The sequence below is a fragment of the Vombatus ursinus genome, unplaced genomic scaffold (assembly GCF_900497805.2).
Source record: "Vombatus ursinus unplaced genomic scaffold, bare-nosed wombat genome assembly UNPS02014959.1, whole genome shotgun sequence".
Lineage (NCBI taxonomy): Eukaryota > Metazoa > Chordata > Mammalia > Diprotodontia > Vombatidae > Vombatus > Vombatus ursinus.
Window position 1 is genome coordinate 12,986,032 of NW_020954737.1, and position 17,603 is coordinate 13,003,634.

Below are 17,603 nucleotides of genomic sequence, written 5' to 3' on the forward strand. Positions count from 1 at the left end.
CACACACACACACACACACACACACACACACACACACACACAGAGTCTCCTACATTTTCAAAGAAGAAAGGGAAGCTAATTTTCTCAGATTCTTGTTTGCTATAAGTACATTTTCCCTTTTTTTGGTTCTATTTACATTGTTGTAGTCATTGTATATAGTTTTCCTGATTGTGTTTACTTTCCTCTGTATCAGTTTATATAAATTTTCTTATTAATCTCTGAATTCTTCATATTCTGCGTTTCTTACAATGAAAGAACATTACATTCAAGTATTTAACCTCTTTAACCCAAATTTCCTAATCTATAAAATGGGGATAATAAAGGCACCTACCACACAAGCTTATTTGGGAAATTAAAAGAGATGATAAATGTAAAATGCTTCACAAACCTTAAAACTCTCTCTCTCTCTCCCTGTATGCACATACATACACACTATTATTTTTCCATGTTTACATTATTTACATTTGAGAATTCTCTTTCTCAAAAATTTGAAGATGGAATGACCAGGTCCTTCCAGTTTCCAAACTATCTAATTCAGCAACCAGTTCCACATTAGTCAAAAATCAGTTCTTATTGCTTCTCTGCTAGGTTTTAATGAATGAAATCATCACAAAAGTAAGTAAACCGCTATATTTGGAAGAAATGACATTCCAGGAAATATCTAGATAGTTGAAGTGCCTTCACTGATAAGCCAAGTTTGTGACCTGTTTCTCAGTCCTCATCTATGTCATTCTGCCGACTTGGTCATCTATATCATGCTCCTATAACAGCATAATTTCTGTTTCTCCTTTTCTTGACCCTCACCTCAGGACTCTCCCCAATAGTTCTACCTTCCAGTTTGTGGATTTTTGCAGAGGAAAATATCATTATAATATACAGTGTTATCTTCCACCCCTTGTATGTATTGTTTCATTAGGTAAAATGAAACACAGTCACATTTCCAATCATGTATCCAAGCCTACCAATATCAACGATGCCCATAACATGAATTTGCCTCCTACAGAATATACTATATTGTACACTACACTATCTTGGTACTGTCACCTTCTCTTTTTATCATTATTTTCTCTGTTTTTAATCACTTCATTCCCATTCCCTCTAACAGTGAACTCCCAGGCTCAATCCTTGGTTGACTGCTTTACTTGCTCTATAATTTCTCCCTCAGGGATCTCTTCAAATATATGATGAGAACTTACGTGCAAGGCACTATGCTAGAGGCAGTGGCAGAAACAAAGACACAAATTCAATTCAACTATACAGACAAAAATAGCTTATAGCATTTCAGAGGAGAAAGAATACATTAGGCTGGGTTTGGCTAGAAAGCTTTATAGAAGAAGGAAGATTTGAGTTAAATCTTAAAGGATGGGTAAGAAGGAAGACGTAGGGATTATTGGATTGTAGATTTAGAGCTGGAAAGGACCTGAGAGACGATGTAGTCTAAGCCCCTTAGTTTACAGATGAGTAAGTGACTTGCCCAGAGTCACAAAGGAATAGAGCATTCTAAGTATGTGGCAAACACAAAAACATGGAAGTGGTTTGGAGGATACTGAGTTAGGCGTTTTTCTGAAGCAGAAGATAAACATAGGAAAGTAGTAAAGAATAAAGTTAAGAAGGAAGGCACTGTATAGCCTTGAAAGGCAGACTATACAGAATAGACTTTATTCAAGTAGTAACGATACGTCTGTTAAATTACTGAAAACATAATTTTAGGGAAGTTACTGTGAAAATGTTAATAATCTAATCTAGTTTAATATCATTATTATCAGCCTCTTTTATCATACCTCTTTTCCCAACAGAATAACGGAAGTAAAACAGATTGCATGGGTGCTGTTGAAGGTATCATTAGGTTTCCCCTCTTTTCTGAGTATTGTTATTGCTGGTAATTTGAAGAAGCTGCCAGTATTCTTTGACAAACCACAGATGCTTATATTGTACAAGCATTAAGTGACTAAAGTGACAGTGGACTGTGTTATGCTTATAACTGCCCAATAGCTTATGGAGTATCATACCTGATAGGAGTTATTGTGCAGTGGTCTGAGGAGAATATGCTTTTCCCCAAAATAGCTCTTCTTGAACACTCTGCCTTTTCCATAATAGATGCTACAAAAATGTTTACTGGTAAATTGCAAAATTGATCAATAATCTCTTTATATTTGAAGTACTAGATGGTATACACTTCAGAAAAGTATAGTCCCATCAGCTGCAACAGTATTAGCTTTCTGCATAATAGCAAAAAAACTTATTAAATAGCAGAGTGGAAAGAATTCTACATAGTTTTAAGACAACTTCGGTTGTACTGTCTAGTCATATATTTCAATGGTAAAATTCAATCCTCTGAAAAAAGTCTTAAGAGTGAAATAGGAAAATTTATATGTTTCATTCTAAAAAAAATAAAGATAGCAACAGAAAGACAGTAAATATTAAAAAAAAAATAGTAACCAAAATAAGAATCATGTGTCTTAAGCAGTTGTAAATATTTTTTAAAAATTTCAAGAATAAAACAAACTGCTATGGGGCTTTGAAAAGTGGTTTTTTTTTTCTTTTTATCCCAACTCTTCTGAGGTTTCTAGAAGCAATAAGGCTGGTCCTACAAGATTTCACATTAGTCATTTCTGCTGCCCTGTTTAAATCTCCAAAGGTTAACTCAGTATTGAAGTTTCTTAATATTACAGGCAATACAATTATATATAACAAATGTTAACTGAGTAGCTATTGCTTATAAAGCACTGTTGGAGACTATGAGGGAGTTACAAACATTAATGAACTATTCTTCCTACTATCAAGAGCGAATTAGCATATCTGTTCTCTTCAATGGGAGACATTCTTATACAGAGGCAGATTATAACCTGTCCACTATGACTTAAGCAATGTATTTTTTGTCTATGACCTTCCATAAATCACCCACAGAGAACCAAACACACAGAGGACTTCTAGGATTTTAACACTTCATGAATCCCAGTGCACTAATTTGTTGTCTCATGCTTTCGTACATTATCAGCCCACTTGCTTTTCTGGTGATATTTCTGAAACTTCAGACTATAACTTCTAGAAATAGAACTGGAAGAGACTTCAAACATCATCTACTCAAATTCTCTGATTTTACAGATAAGGAAACCGAAGCCCAGAAGAGATTTAGCAACTTGCACAAGGTCAAAAAGGTAGTGAGCAGTAGAGCCAAGATTCTTGCATGAAAAATTAATTGTTGATAATAAACAGACTTTGTATACTCACCACAAATTTTTTTATTGCCCTTTGGGTGTCAGGTAATCTCTGAGTCTCTCATGAATAGCCATGGCTTTCCATGATTTGCTCTACATAGCATCAAAGTAAGAATACTGATCTAAAAAATTAGCTGATGTAAGAGAGCATTCTGGGAACATCACAAGTGCTGTGAAATTTCCCAAATGCCATCTTTCCTTATTCTCTTTCACCAATTCAATATTGGGCCCCTTCATCATCTACCTAATACAAATTTGTTAGATATATCTGTTCCGCCAAGAGGACAAAAAAAAAAAAAAAAAAAAAAAAAAAAAAAAAAAAAAAAAAAAAAACCAAAACAAAACAAAACCAGAATGAATGAAGATTTCCTGACTGCAGCCCCCAACCACAAAGGAATCCTATGAACTCTCATAATATACTTAACTGATTTATTCATGATTAGCATATTTGGAGTTGCATAGGGACCAATTACCCTTAGCTACATCTGTTTATCTTACATTTAAAACTATGTCCAAAGTGAGGCAACCCAGAGACCCCATGCTCAGAGTCTCAAACCTGTGAGACTGGCAAAAATGACCAAACACTCCCTCTCCCCCAACAAACAACTATAAGAGCTTTTTGAAAACAGACCCACTAATAAACTGTTTATGGAGGTACGAAGTGATCAAACTCTTCTGGAAACAAATTTAGAAATTCCTCCTCCAAAAGTCACTAAACAGTATGTATACCCTTTGAATCACTGATACACCAGAAGTTTTATACCCCAGAGATTAAAAAAAAAAGAGAAAGCATTTGTGTATGTGGGCGCGCGCACACACACACACACACACACACATACACACACACACACACACACTATATTCATAGTTCTTTTTTACAGCAAATAATTGGAATAATGACTGAACAAATTATGATACATGAATGTAATGGAATATTTTATTAGACATGACAAAATGGATGGTTTCAGAGAAAATCTGTGAATTGATTTAGAATGAAATAGAAACAAAAGAATTCATATGATAACATTAAAAAGAAAAACAACTTTAAAAAAAGTCTTATTAATTCAATGACAAGAGATTCCAAAGGAATTTCTTTTAGTAACCTCGGGCTTAATTATCATCTTTACATAGAGGCCACTGAGTCCCAGTAATCCCCTTGATCACCAATGACCTCTTGAATATTTCAAAATGAGTATTCTTGAAACATTCTAAAGTCAACATATCTAAAACCCAACTCATTACCTTTCTCCCGAAATCCTTCTCTTTTCCAAACTCCTTTGTGGAAGTCAGCTGATAAGCATGTATTAAGTGTCAAGGTTACCAAGAAAGGCAAAAGAGAGTCTTTGCTTTCAAAAACCTCAAATTCTGAATGGAGGAAGCAAGCAAACAAATTTGTACAAATAAGCTATATACTGGAAAAATTGGAAATAATTAACAGAAGGAACACCCCAGCATTAAGAGGAGCTGGGAAAGGTTTCTTGTAGAAGATGTGATTTTAGTTGAGACTTGAAGGAAGCCAGAAGGCTGAGCTGAAGAGGGAGAGCATTCCATGTTTCTTATGACCAGTGATTATTTTACTCTTTGCAATTATATCCCCAGTACCTATTCAGAGTACCTGGCATATAAAAGGTACTTGTGGACTGACATGAATAAAGAGAAGTGAGAAGGGCAGTCAGACAGGTAGGAGAAGCAACAGAAGAGAGTTATCAGGAGAAGAGACTTGAGAGGAGAAAATACCCAATAAGAGAATGCAGTCAAGAGAAGGACTCAAAAAAGACCATCAATTTGGCAATTAAGAGATTACTAATAATTTGTAATATTTTCAAATGATACATTTACTACATCTTGGTCACCAGTACAAAATAGAAGTCAATGAGTCCCTTCAGAGAGAAAATTTTGTAACAGTCAAGGAGAGAAGGCGAATTAATGTGAGGAAAAAGTGTATTGAATCTAAAGTCAGGTTACCCAGGCATCAACCCCTGCGTTAACACTAGCCATCAGTGTGAATCTGGTCAACTCATTCAAACTTTCTGAGCTTTCTCAGGGGCAAAAGTACTGGCTCATCTCACCTCACACAGTAGTATTATTATGAAGAAAATACTTTGTAAAACTTTAAATATTATATAGGTGTTAATAGTTATAGAAGTATTTTCTATTCTATGATTTATGATCCAGAAGAGGACTGAAGAGGAACAATGTCACTAAACCAGTTTGAAACCAGACAGAGAGTAAACCTCTGGAGCAATTGGGCTAGGAAGGGTATGGAAAGTGGAATTAAATATCACACACTGGAGTAAAACGCATATGCATCTGATATAGGTTATTTGAGTTTTTCATACGCCCGGATATACTGTTTTAGGAATCTATGTGTCCAACTCTTTTGATATCTAATCTATCTTTGCTTCATCTATTATTGGCCATCCATTAATAAAATGATATATGAAGATGCCACAGCAGGAGATGAAGAGGAATTGAAATTTATAAAACTTTAACAATAAAGATTAATTTCAGAGTCAGGTTGACACCACAGTACCAAAAAAACAAAAAACCAAAAAAACAGAACTATTATTTTGATTAATTAAAGCAGAGAAAGGTATAGTAGACAAGACTGCTGGGCCTGGAGTCAGGAAGGCCTGAGTTAAAACTCAGACTCAGATACTAGCTATGTGACTCCAGGCAAGTCAATAAACCTCTATCTACTTCAGATTTCTCAACTTTTGTGAAAAGGGTATCATATTAGTACCTATTTCCCAGGGTTGTGGGAGGATCAAATAAATTATTTGTAAAGTTCTTAACACATAGCAAAAATTAAGTATTTTCAATTGGCAACGATGAAGCCAAACATTATATTGCTCATATTATTATGCTTTCTTCCACATTTTCTTGAGCTTTCATGTATTTTAAAAAATAAAATGCATCAAGAATTGAATTGCTAATGGTCACAGGAGGAAGAAGAGGAAGAGAAGAAGAAACTTATTTATATCAGCAGTCCTTATAGCATGTCATGGTATGAGTATATATTAAATCAATCCAAGAATTAATAAAAAGTCTAATACATCATGAAACTTTACTAATTAGGGAAACAAAGATCAAAATAAGCAAAATCAATTTTGCTTTCTTTCTTTTCCCCTGCTATTCTCAAATACAATAATAATCAATTCTGATAGCCAATATGATGAAAAATAAGAGAAAAGAGGACCTCATTTAATGGATCTACTGGGTAATCAGAAAAACTTCCAGTAGTATGTCTATGATTAAGGAAGCATAAGTATTTTAACTCTGATTCACTAACCTAATATAAAAGTTATCTGTAACATCTGAACACAGGGTAATAGATTTAGAGTTGGAAAAGCCCTTACAGGCCATCAAGTCCAACTTCCTCACTTTACAAATGAGAAACCCGGGACAGTAAGGTTAGACGACTTACTCAGGATCACATAGCAAGTGTCTGTGAATTCTGTTCTTCCTGATTTCAAGTCCAGTGTTCTCTACCATTGAGCAACCTAGCTACATCTAGATCACAGTCATTATATGAAAAGTTATCCTTGGTGGGTACGAAGAATCAGATTTAACATGTGCACACCACTTAAGTAAAATCATTTCAATTTAACTTAGCTCAGCCCCAAACAGGAACATTCATGATTATTAAAATGAATACTATAAAAAACAAGTGGCATATAAAATCTGACAACATAAATGAGACATTTACTGTAGGATTTTATTTCATTAAATTAAACATGATGACCATTCACAAATTTCCACTGACTATGAACATTTGTATGCAATGTCAAATATTTCTTACTAATAAACATAACTGCTTTGCAAATATCTTCTTAGTTGAAGCTAGTAAGGATTTAGACTAGGTGAGTAATGATGACTGCTTATTAATTTATCTACCCATGAAGCACATACAATTTCCCATAAACCAAAAAAGCCTTCATATATAGCCAGTTCAATTTTCAATTTTTGTTTGCATTATTTTTAATCTGTGTTTTGTTTGGTTTTTAGTCTTTAGGAAAAGAAGAAATGTGGGTAAGGCTATATTGACTTGTGTGGAAATATAAATATATAAGATTATTAGGAAAGCTATTAGCTGTCAACTTTCAAATATTCAGGAAATGATTAATCAGCTTTTAGTTAACTTAGACTCTGCATTTCTCCACATTTCTCCAGCAGTATGAGGCCTAGTTTATGGCTACATCAACCGGTGGTGATGTAAAAAATTCAAAAGAATAGGCAAGAGAATTCAAATCAATCTACTCTACTGCTAAAAGCTCAAATAAAGGTTTTGGTGGGATGGGAGAAAAATTACAGGCCAACTTTATTTTATAGTTTTCATATCATATATTGGTATAAGATATTTACATAATTTCAACCTTTCTTTAAGCCAAAAAATATCAAGGATACCTTCACTAAAAATAAACATGTCTCCCAACTGGGAATTTACATAACTTCTGGACAAAGAATCTTTATTGAAGAAAATTAACAAGGATTCCATGAGCTTAAAAAAACAAAAACAAAAACACCCAATAGTTCAGTATTGTTTAAACTCAGTCATTGCTTACACAGGTGAAGCATAAGTAATCTATGCTTATTATTATTATTACTTATTATGAAGTAATCTCAACCAACAGTTCAGAATACAGCCATTTACACATGATAAACAAAACATCAACTTTTAAAATTCCACAATAACATTCAGCCAATTACCTGAGGAACAAATCTAACTGTAGAATTCTAGCAATGTAACTAGTGACCCGTAAAAACATTTATTTTTGTACAGGGTATTTCCATGGAAGCAAGCAATACTGTTAGACATGGCACTGATTTCTGTCTATAAACACACACACCCCTTCTGCCACATGAATTCTGCTCAATTTCTGGAACAGTGGCATGACCAATGATGCTAATTAGATCCACAAATACTTAGTAAGCCCCTGTTGTATACAGAACACTACAAAGGCAATGAGGCAAGCAGTCAAATTAAATAGGAAATATTCTATACATACATGAAGGCAACAAATTATTAGACCATATAAAAAAAAAGTCATACGAAAAATGACTCAGGATTATTCTAAGTAAGAGATGCAAATCAAGTACCATGTGCAGTCTGGGGGATTAGGAAAGACTTCATTATAGGTATAGCATTTGAACTTGTATTTAAAGGATGAATAGGCTTTCAGCAGATACAGAAGAAAGTGAAATTATTTCAGTAAAAGCATTGAATCAGAACAGTGCAGGATGTTAAATAAGGGAAAGAGAGTATTATGGAAGTGGCCACTAGTCCAATTTGCCAGGAATGTACCGCACATGGACAGTTATAACATGCCTTAAAACTAAGAAAATATTAATCAGCATTTCCATATGTTGCCAACAAAACCCATCAGGTAGAGTTAGAGAAATTCCATTTTAAATAATTGCAAACAACATAAAACTTGGAATTTTACTTGCCAAGACAAACTCAAGAACCATATGAACACAATTACAAAACAATTACACAAATAAAAACAGATCTAAACAACTGGAGAAATATGAATCACTCATGGGTAAGCAAAGTCAATATAACAAAAATTAAATTTTGCCTAAATTAATTTATTTAGTGCCATGCCAATCAAACTACCAAAAAATTATTTTGTAGAGCTCAAAATAAAAGAAAAAAAAGAAATTCACCTGGAAGAACAAAAGGTCAAGAATATCAAGGAAATCAATGAAAATAAAATGTGAAGGAAAGTGGCATAAAAGCACCAGATTTCAAAATATATTACAAAATGGTAATCATCAAAAAAATTGTTTGGTCATAAATTCTTCCTTTCTCCACAGATTTGACAGGTAAACTATTCCTTACTCTCCTACTCTGCTTATAGTATCAGCCTTTATATCTAAATCATGTACCCATTTTGACTTTACCTTGGAATAGGGTGTAAGATGTTGGTCTACGCCTAGTTTCTGCCATACTATTTTCCAGTTTTCCCAGAAGTTTTCATTAAATATCGAGTTCCTACTGCAGAAGCTGGAGTCTTTGGAAATATCAAACAGTAGACTGCTATAGCCATTGACCATTATGTCTTGCATATCTAACCTATTCCACTGATCCACCACTCTATTTCAGAACCAAGTCAAATTTATAAAAATATCAGTCATTCCCCAATTGATAGTTAAAAGATATGAACAGGCAGTTTTCAGAAGAAGAAAGCAAAGCTATCTATAATCACATGAAAAAATGCTCTAAGTCCTTGTACCAATGATGCAAAGTGAAATGAGCAGAACCAGGAAAACACTGTATATAGTATCAGCAACACTGTGTAACGTTCAACTATGATCGACTTCACTCTTCTAAGTTACACAAAGTACAAAGGACTCAACGATGGAAAGTGCTATCCACATCCAGAAAAAGAACTGACAGACTGTGAATGCAGATTGAAGCATACTTTTTTTCACTTACTTTATTTTTTACTTTTGATCTGTTTCTTATTTGTCAATGGTGACTAATATGGAAAATATGTTTTACATAACTGCATATACATAACCTGTATCAAATCGCCTACCATTTTAGGAAGAGGGGAGGGTATCTCAAATTGGATGTCCCATAGATATCTTAAATTCAGTAAGTCCAAAACAAAATTCATTATTTTTCTCCCCAAACTCATCGTCACAATTTCGTTATTGTTGTCAAGGGCATTATCTCAATTACCCAAGCTCACAATCTTGGCATCATCCTCAACTCCTCATTCACACTCACTGCTTTCTCTTCCCTTCTCTTTACTCACACTTCTACCCTGGAACATCACCTCATGCCTGGGCTACTGCAGTAGTTTTCTGTTTCATCTCTGCTTTAAGTCTCTCCCTACTCTAAACAAACTACTACTCAGTTGCCAGAGTGATTTCCTAAAGCCCAGTTCTAACCATGTGACCGTTTTGTTCAAAACTCCAGTAGCATCTTTAGTACCTCCAAGATCAAATATAAATGCTCCATTTGTCATTTTAAGCTCTTCACAACCTTGCTCATTCCTATCTTTCCAACAGTTCTTATACCTAACTCCTTCAAAAGCTACGCTGCCCTACGCGTTTTTTCTTTTACTTTATCAGCTGTCCCCCATGCCTGTAATGTTCTCTCTACTTACTTCTGCCTCATAGCTTTCCTGGCCTCCTTCAAAACTTTTTTTCAGAAGAGTTCATTTAATGAGTTTAGATTGCATTTCCAATAATGTAAATATCACTAAAAGGAAGTTGAATTCAGTAAATTGAAAAAACAAGATTATTTTTCATATATATCTAAGGAGACTGTAAGTCAAGGTTCTAGTCTTTATTAATCCAAGTTTGGCCTGAAATAAGGAACTGAATTAAAACTGTGAATATTTGGTTTTATATACTAAATGATTGAAACTGAAATTCCAAATCAATGACTTGAAATTTAAATTTCAGGTATATGTGTACGAATGCGTATTCCCTCCCCCATACCTACATGTCTATATTGATATGTCAAGGATTTGTGATTTTGTTGCAGAGAAGGATATGCACTAAGAAACATCACAACTAATCTATAATATACAGTCTTAAAGAGCTGCCTTAAGTTCAGAGGGTTTAGGTGATTTCCTTATGGTTGCACAGCTAATAGAAGTCAAACACCCTATCTGCCATACCAGGCTGCTTATGTCACATCATAAAAACAAACAAACAAACAAAACAAAACCACAACACAATTATATTAATTAAATATAATTATTTAAAGGAATGTTATACCTCTCTGTGTATGCATTTATATTAAAATAAAGCTGGGATCTCAGTGCTTCAGGAGGCCTGTCCAACACTGAAGTTCATGATCCATATATGCCTGACCAACCAGTGGAACTCTTATTCATATCCTCCCACAGGGCTCTGCCCAACATGTTGGAGGACTTTGCTGCTTTCTACTGAAACTATGAGGCTACCAATGCAGTATTCTGGCTGTCCATTTCTCATCCTCACTCACTCTTGCAAGGTGACGAGTTGATCTTTTCTTTCTGTCATAAAATTCCTTTACAAATTAATCCTACAAAGTTCCTTGTTAGATCTGTGTTGTAGATTGTAGACACTCCCCATGGGCTTCTCCATTACCATCTGTGTGATATTTACCTTCCACATTTCAAAAGCTGTAGTGCTCCATGTGTTGCTGCCATATAACACCACCAGTAAAATACTGGTTCAATAGACATGCTTTTGTTTTCATGGAGAATTCGGTGTCAGTAAGGGAGCCCTGCAATTCCCCAAAAACAACCCAGTATGCTCTCATCCTTTTCAATTCTGAATTCAGCTTATTGTACATCAGTAAAAGGTTTTCATTCAAATGTATGTTGAAATCTGAGAAGTCAACAATTGTCATCTGTTTGGTCTTTCCTGTGTCAATGAACAGGCCTTCTTTGCATACAGATCACTTCCAGGAGTCTTTACAATGTCTTGTGGTTTGGTCTAATCAAAAATAATGTCATCAGCTCTAACTGGAGCATCTTCAGGACATCATGATCTATTGGACACACAGCCTTTACTTGGTCTCTGTGGCGAGTATCTTAGGCAAGCATATGTCCCCGTTTTATGTCTCACCTGATATTATCAGACGGTGACTGAAAAGAGTTATTTCTGTTGTTACATTTTTTTAAAGAAATGTTGAATGATCTGGATATATGGCTTGGAAATAACTTCTTGTAAAAAAGTATGTAAAGGACTGTTTTGTTCTACTAATCAAATACTTTTTTGTAATCAACAAACAATAAGTACAATAGGACTTGTATTCACATCTTTAAGTTAACTGTAAAATAGTAAAGATGAGGTCCATTGTTAAATGTCACTTGAGAAAGCCTCCTTTCCTAGTAATGCCCATATCAGGGCAATCAACTCATATATAGATGAAGAATAGTCCTATACATCAGTAAATATTCTCTCATTTACTATTATTAGGAATTAATAAGATTTTTTCCCTTACTCTTTTGGTATTTACTCCACCTTCAATATCCTCAAAATTGCACTGCCAAACTGCAGAGGTAGGGAATCCCAAAAGGATTTATTCTGTGAAGTTTGGATTTGGTTAATGGACCACACTTGAGGACCCAGAGGGCCATATTTGGCCTCGAAGTCGCAGGTTCCCCACTCCTGGAGAGCATGGATCTCCTGTATAAAATCTCTTATGTTTATATATTAATAAACACACACTTGGGCCACTCTAGTTGCCTTACCTTCTTTGCTCTATTTAGTGCCATTTCTCTCTCTCTATAATTACTCAGGGGTTTATTTTGTTAGAATCCAAGTGGATAATTTGACTATCCTGATGAAAAAGACAATTTGTTGAAAGAGTTTTTGCAAATCTACTCCTTTTTTTCTTCTATTTGTAGTATTCTTTCCATTTTCATCCTTGAATTCTCTTAGGTTGACTGTTTAGTTAAATATGTTGCTAAGCTTTTTTTTACCCTCATTTTATTCTTCCACTACTTCTCTTCACTTTATGAGAGGATACTGTTCATAATAAACATTCTAAATAGCATCCCACCCCAGTGCCTCATTGTAGGGTAGATACCATCCCAGTACCTCAAAGGCTATGCCAGAGGACCACAAGCTCTTGCAGGCTCCACTGCCATGAAGGAAAGGCTTCAAGGATGGCTATTGTTCCCCCTCCCTCCTTAAAGAAACAATAAAGAAACAACAACAATTTTTTTCTTAATATGTGCAGCCCCCCCCCCCCCCCAACAAATTCTGCAGTGATGGAGGCAGAACATCAGGAAAAGGAGCAGCAGAGGATAGTAAGGTTCTTGGACTGTCAAAAAACTTCAATTTGACTATTGGTGTTCTAAATGTGAGATCCTTGTCCAATGATCAAAAAAGTAGGAATTTTACTAGAGAAGATGTATTATATCAAACCTGCTACTCCTACTAAAAATGAAACAAGAAAAAAGAAGTTAACAGACAAATGTAAAGATGGCTCACAGGAACTCCTCAGAGAAGAAAATAATATAGTTCATGGCATAGGTTTCATCATACATCCAGAGGCTAGAATAAAAATTATTCATAGAACAGTTTGATCATCATCTATTTGTATATAATTGATAAGTATTTGCAGAAAAGACTGCCATGAAAATTATTTCAGTTTATGTAACAATACATTTCCTGAGATAGAAGTGACAGAGAAATGATTTGAAGAACTTGATAAGACCTTCCAAATAAAATCAACGTATACACTTAGTATACTTAGTGACTTCAATGAAAAGGTATGAATAAGGACAGAAAGAAGGAAAAAAAAAAAAAGAACTAATAGGTATTGGATGAGGCAGGTAGGTGGTGCAGTGGATAGAGTGCCAGGCCTGGAGTAAGGAAAACCTGAATTCAAATCTGACCTCAGACACTTACTAGCTACATGATCCTGGGCAAGTCACTCAACCCCAACTGAAAAAAAAAAAAGGAAAATAGTACCTACTTCATAGGGTTTCAGTTGCCTCATCTGTAAAATGAGCTAGACAAGGAAATGGCAAACCACTCTAGCATCGTTGCTAAGAAAAGCCCAAATGGGGTCACAAAGAGTTGGTCACAACTGAAATGAATGAACAACCAAGGTACTGGAGAGATATGATGAGCATTAAAAAAAAAATCACAAATTATATTGGCTATGTTTTAATAAAAGGGCAATTTATTATTGAGATGGGAATCATCCCTGAAGCGCTGTCAGTGCACAGCCAAACCACTGACTTAACAGAGCTAAATTCAGATTTTATAATACACAAGAAGAAATAATAACGATAAAAAGGTATGGCTTATAATTAAGGATTTAACCCTGAACTATTTAAACAAGCTATTGAAAACCAAAAATGGGAAGTGAATAACAGAAATTAAATCAACACTAACGATAATAATTTCGTAAGTTAAATGAGACAACAAGAAGACCAAAAGTGCCTTATTAATTAAGCACACATCTGACTGACCTAACAAGTGAAGAGAGGATTGTCGAAGGCAACACTAGGTTAGAAACTCGTTTCTATAAATAGGAAGTAAAATTCTTTTAATTAAAAAGTAAAAATAAGTTTGAAGTCAAGAAAAGCTTATTAGAATAGCTTTGATTACATTTTTTATCCCACTCATTCCCATTTGTCTTCATGACAAAAATTTAAACAAACTTAAGAATTCTGTGATAAAAGAAGATAACTTCTTCTTATCTGGCTAAGATAACTTCTAAAGTCCTTTCTAACTCTAGGATTACATAATTCTCTTACATTGTCCATATGCTCCCACTTTAAGTAACTAAAAATTTGTTGTTTGTTTTTTAAATTTAGTATTCATTCATTCAACATGTAGTCAAATGACTATGTGCAGAATATGGTGCTAGATGCTAGGGAATGTACAAAGTGTAGATAATATGTGGTACCAGTCCTTATGGAAATATCTTCAAATGAATAAATACAACTGTACAGATTTTTTTTTCCAGTTTTTTTTAAACAGGATCAGAATCGACCACTTTCAATCCATTAACAAAGGTTAGCTAGTGAAAAAAACAAATATCTCAATGGAAAGTTTCCCACTCAAAGAATCATTTCCTGACTTCAAAACAACTTTTGATTTTTAATATAATAATTCAGAGAACTGAATTCAATCCACCAGTCAGAGAACAATATTTAATCAATACCTATTTTATGCAAAGCTCTGTGCTAGACACCATAACTAAAGCTAATATTAAAGATATATTTTTCCTGAAAAAGTTACCAAGAGTTAGATCAATTATCTTTTTTCTCAGCTTATTATTTAATAAAAACATAAACATACAATTTAGAAATACTTTGTAACTGTTATATAGTTTCCTATTTTTGACAGGTAAATTCAATGTCACTAATCCAACACATCCTTCCCAACTAATTAACGTGCTTGCACTATTAAAGTAAAATCTGTATTATGCAAATATATTTACCTGCATTGCACTTTTCCCCAGTTTTACTACTTCAAATAATGTGACAGGCTCCCCGTCTCCATTCTGCTGTGGATGACCATTAGCTCTTCCACGGCCAGCTCCCCTAATTCCAGCTTCAGAACGGCTCTTCTCTCCTGGAGACTTCCGAGGTTTCTTATTTGTAGACTAAGGAAAAAAAAAGACCAATTAAAATGAAATACAACTATACATCCAATTGATGCACCAGTCAGGCACTAAAAATTTCCATCAATTAAGGCAGTAAATAGTTACTTAGTGCCTTTTATGTGCTTAGCAATATGTTAAGTACTGTTGGGGATTAAGTTGAGACCTCTGTAGTCAAAGAATTAGGATTCCAGTTGACCATAATAGACATTATACAACAATAAGCATTATGAGACAATTTAAATTATATGTACCCATAAAGTAGGGAAATGAGAAATACAACTTTTAAAAAAATCTGCTTCAGTAGTCACCATGCAAACAAAACAAAATACTTAACCATGTATATAGATTTTCCTATTTGCGCTAACCTAGATTTGTCCCTAGATAGCAGACACATTCAGTTATTTTGGACCTAAACTAAAAGGTTAACCACACTGGTAGAACCTGTCAAAGCTAGCAGTCAGTAAATTAGTGTGGCTTTCAGAAGGTCAGCTCTATGTCAGAAGGAGACATCAGAGAAACACTTGTGTATAGGACAACTACATACTTGAATGAATTATTTTTTTTTAGTCAAATAAGTTACATTGGGGGATTTATGCCAACAACATTTTGTTAGCCATCAAAGAAATGCAGTCTCATTTTCTTTGAGTCACAGTTCTTGGGTAATGGGATGGGGGTAGGTAGGAAGCTTACCCATCTTCTACCATTCAAATTTTAAGTTCTGCTTAACACCACAACTTTACAGGAAGACACTAAGACACATGAAAGATACTATAGCTACATTCTCAGACACTCATTAACAGTGCTCTAAACTCCATGAGAAAAAGAATTCCATGGCATCATTGAAATTCTGTATCCTGACTATGTTTTGTGGCATTACTCATGGGGATTGCAACAGCAACTGAAATTACTAAAAAAGCAAAAAAGGGGTCTCTTTTTCAACTTCATTACCCAACCTCCTACATCACAATATTCCCTTCAATATTGTGGGCATCACAAACTTGTTCACCAAAATGTTTCACTCTGTCACTGCATGAACTCTACTACAATATTTGCAGACTGGAAAATTTCTTTTAGAATATTTTTCCCCCTATTTTTAATTTCATTGATCCTCATAGCTCTACTGCCTTCTTCTCTAAGTCTAAATTTTCATCTATTTTATATTTAAATTATATGTAATGATTTACTTGTGTTGTCTCATTCATAGAATATGGACTTCTTGAAGGAGAGGGACAATTTTTAATTTTTTTTGGGCAACCTTAGCATTTAATGTAATGACTGGCAGCATCAGGTACTTATTCAGTGACTGATGGTAGCTCTCAATCTAGCTCACTTCCCACTTTTGGAACGGGCTACATACATTAAGTCATTTTTAAAGAACTATGAACAGAAGGGAAGGTGAAACTGATATTCCTGTTTTTATGCCATGTGATGCTGGCCATGATTACTGGTTTCTCAAGCTAGATAACATCACCTTCACATAGCAAAGAGCCATCATTAAGCAACCCAGCAAAGATGTATTAAAAAAACAATAATAATTTAACAGAAAGAAAACTACTCTATTAAACTTTTTATGAGATAAATATGGCCCTATTATCCAAGGCAGGAAGTCATAAAGCTGAGCAAAAGAACTATAGCTAAATCTCACTAATGAAAATGGATACAAAAACTTGATTACAGCAATACTCTAAGCAAACTGGACTCATAGAGAGATGTACAAATGAACATATAATAGAGATGACAAAAAATATGATTATTTCAAAGATGGAGGAAAAGCCTGTGATAACATACAGCATATATTATTTAAATTTTTTTTAAAGTACTGGCATAGAAGAGATTTTCTTTAATATAATCAAAACCATAACATTAAAACCAAAAGCTATAAGTGTTTTGATTAGAGAAACACTACAGTCCTCCCCAGTACAAACATGGGTAAACCAAGGTTTCACTAAAATTTCTTTTCTATTATTTGTCATTTTTGTAGAAACTCTACCACCAGTAATTAAACAAAGGAACAAAATGACAACAAAATTAAAGTACAAACATCAGGTAAATAGAGCAGTATTGTTTTTATTTGTAGCTGATATGATGGAATACTTAAAACCCCCAAAGAATCAGTGAAGAAACTAAACGAGATGATTGATAGATTCATAAGACATAAAATCAACTCCAAAATAGAAAACAATTCTATATACTATATACAATTCTACCAAATAAAAGGATAAAAAACAAAAGAAATCCCATTAAAATAATTATTAAAAGGGGAAAAAAACACCCTGTAGTTAACTTACCAAAACATAAGCTAA

The 17,603-nt window shown here is 34.2% G+C and overlaps 1 protein-coding gene across 1 annotated transcript in view; it reads right to left on the bottom strand.

Annotated features, from left to right (window-relative positions):
• Positions 1-17,603, bottom strand: part of STAG1 (stromal antigen 1) — a 355,079-nt gene that overhangs the window by 187,978 nt on the left and 149,498 nt on the right. The window contains exon 4 of the mRNA XM_027845191.1: positions 15,136-15,300. Within this exon, the coding sequence (XP_027700992.1) occupies positions 15,136-15,300 (165 nt within the window). The remainder of the gene's footprint in view (positions 1-15,135; positions 15,301-17,603) is intronic.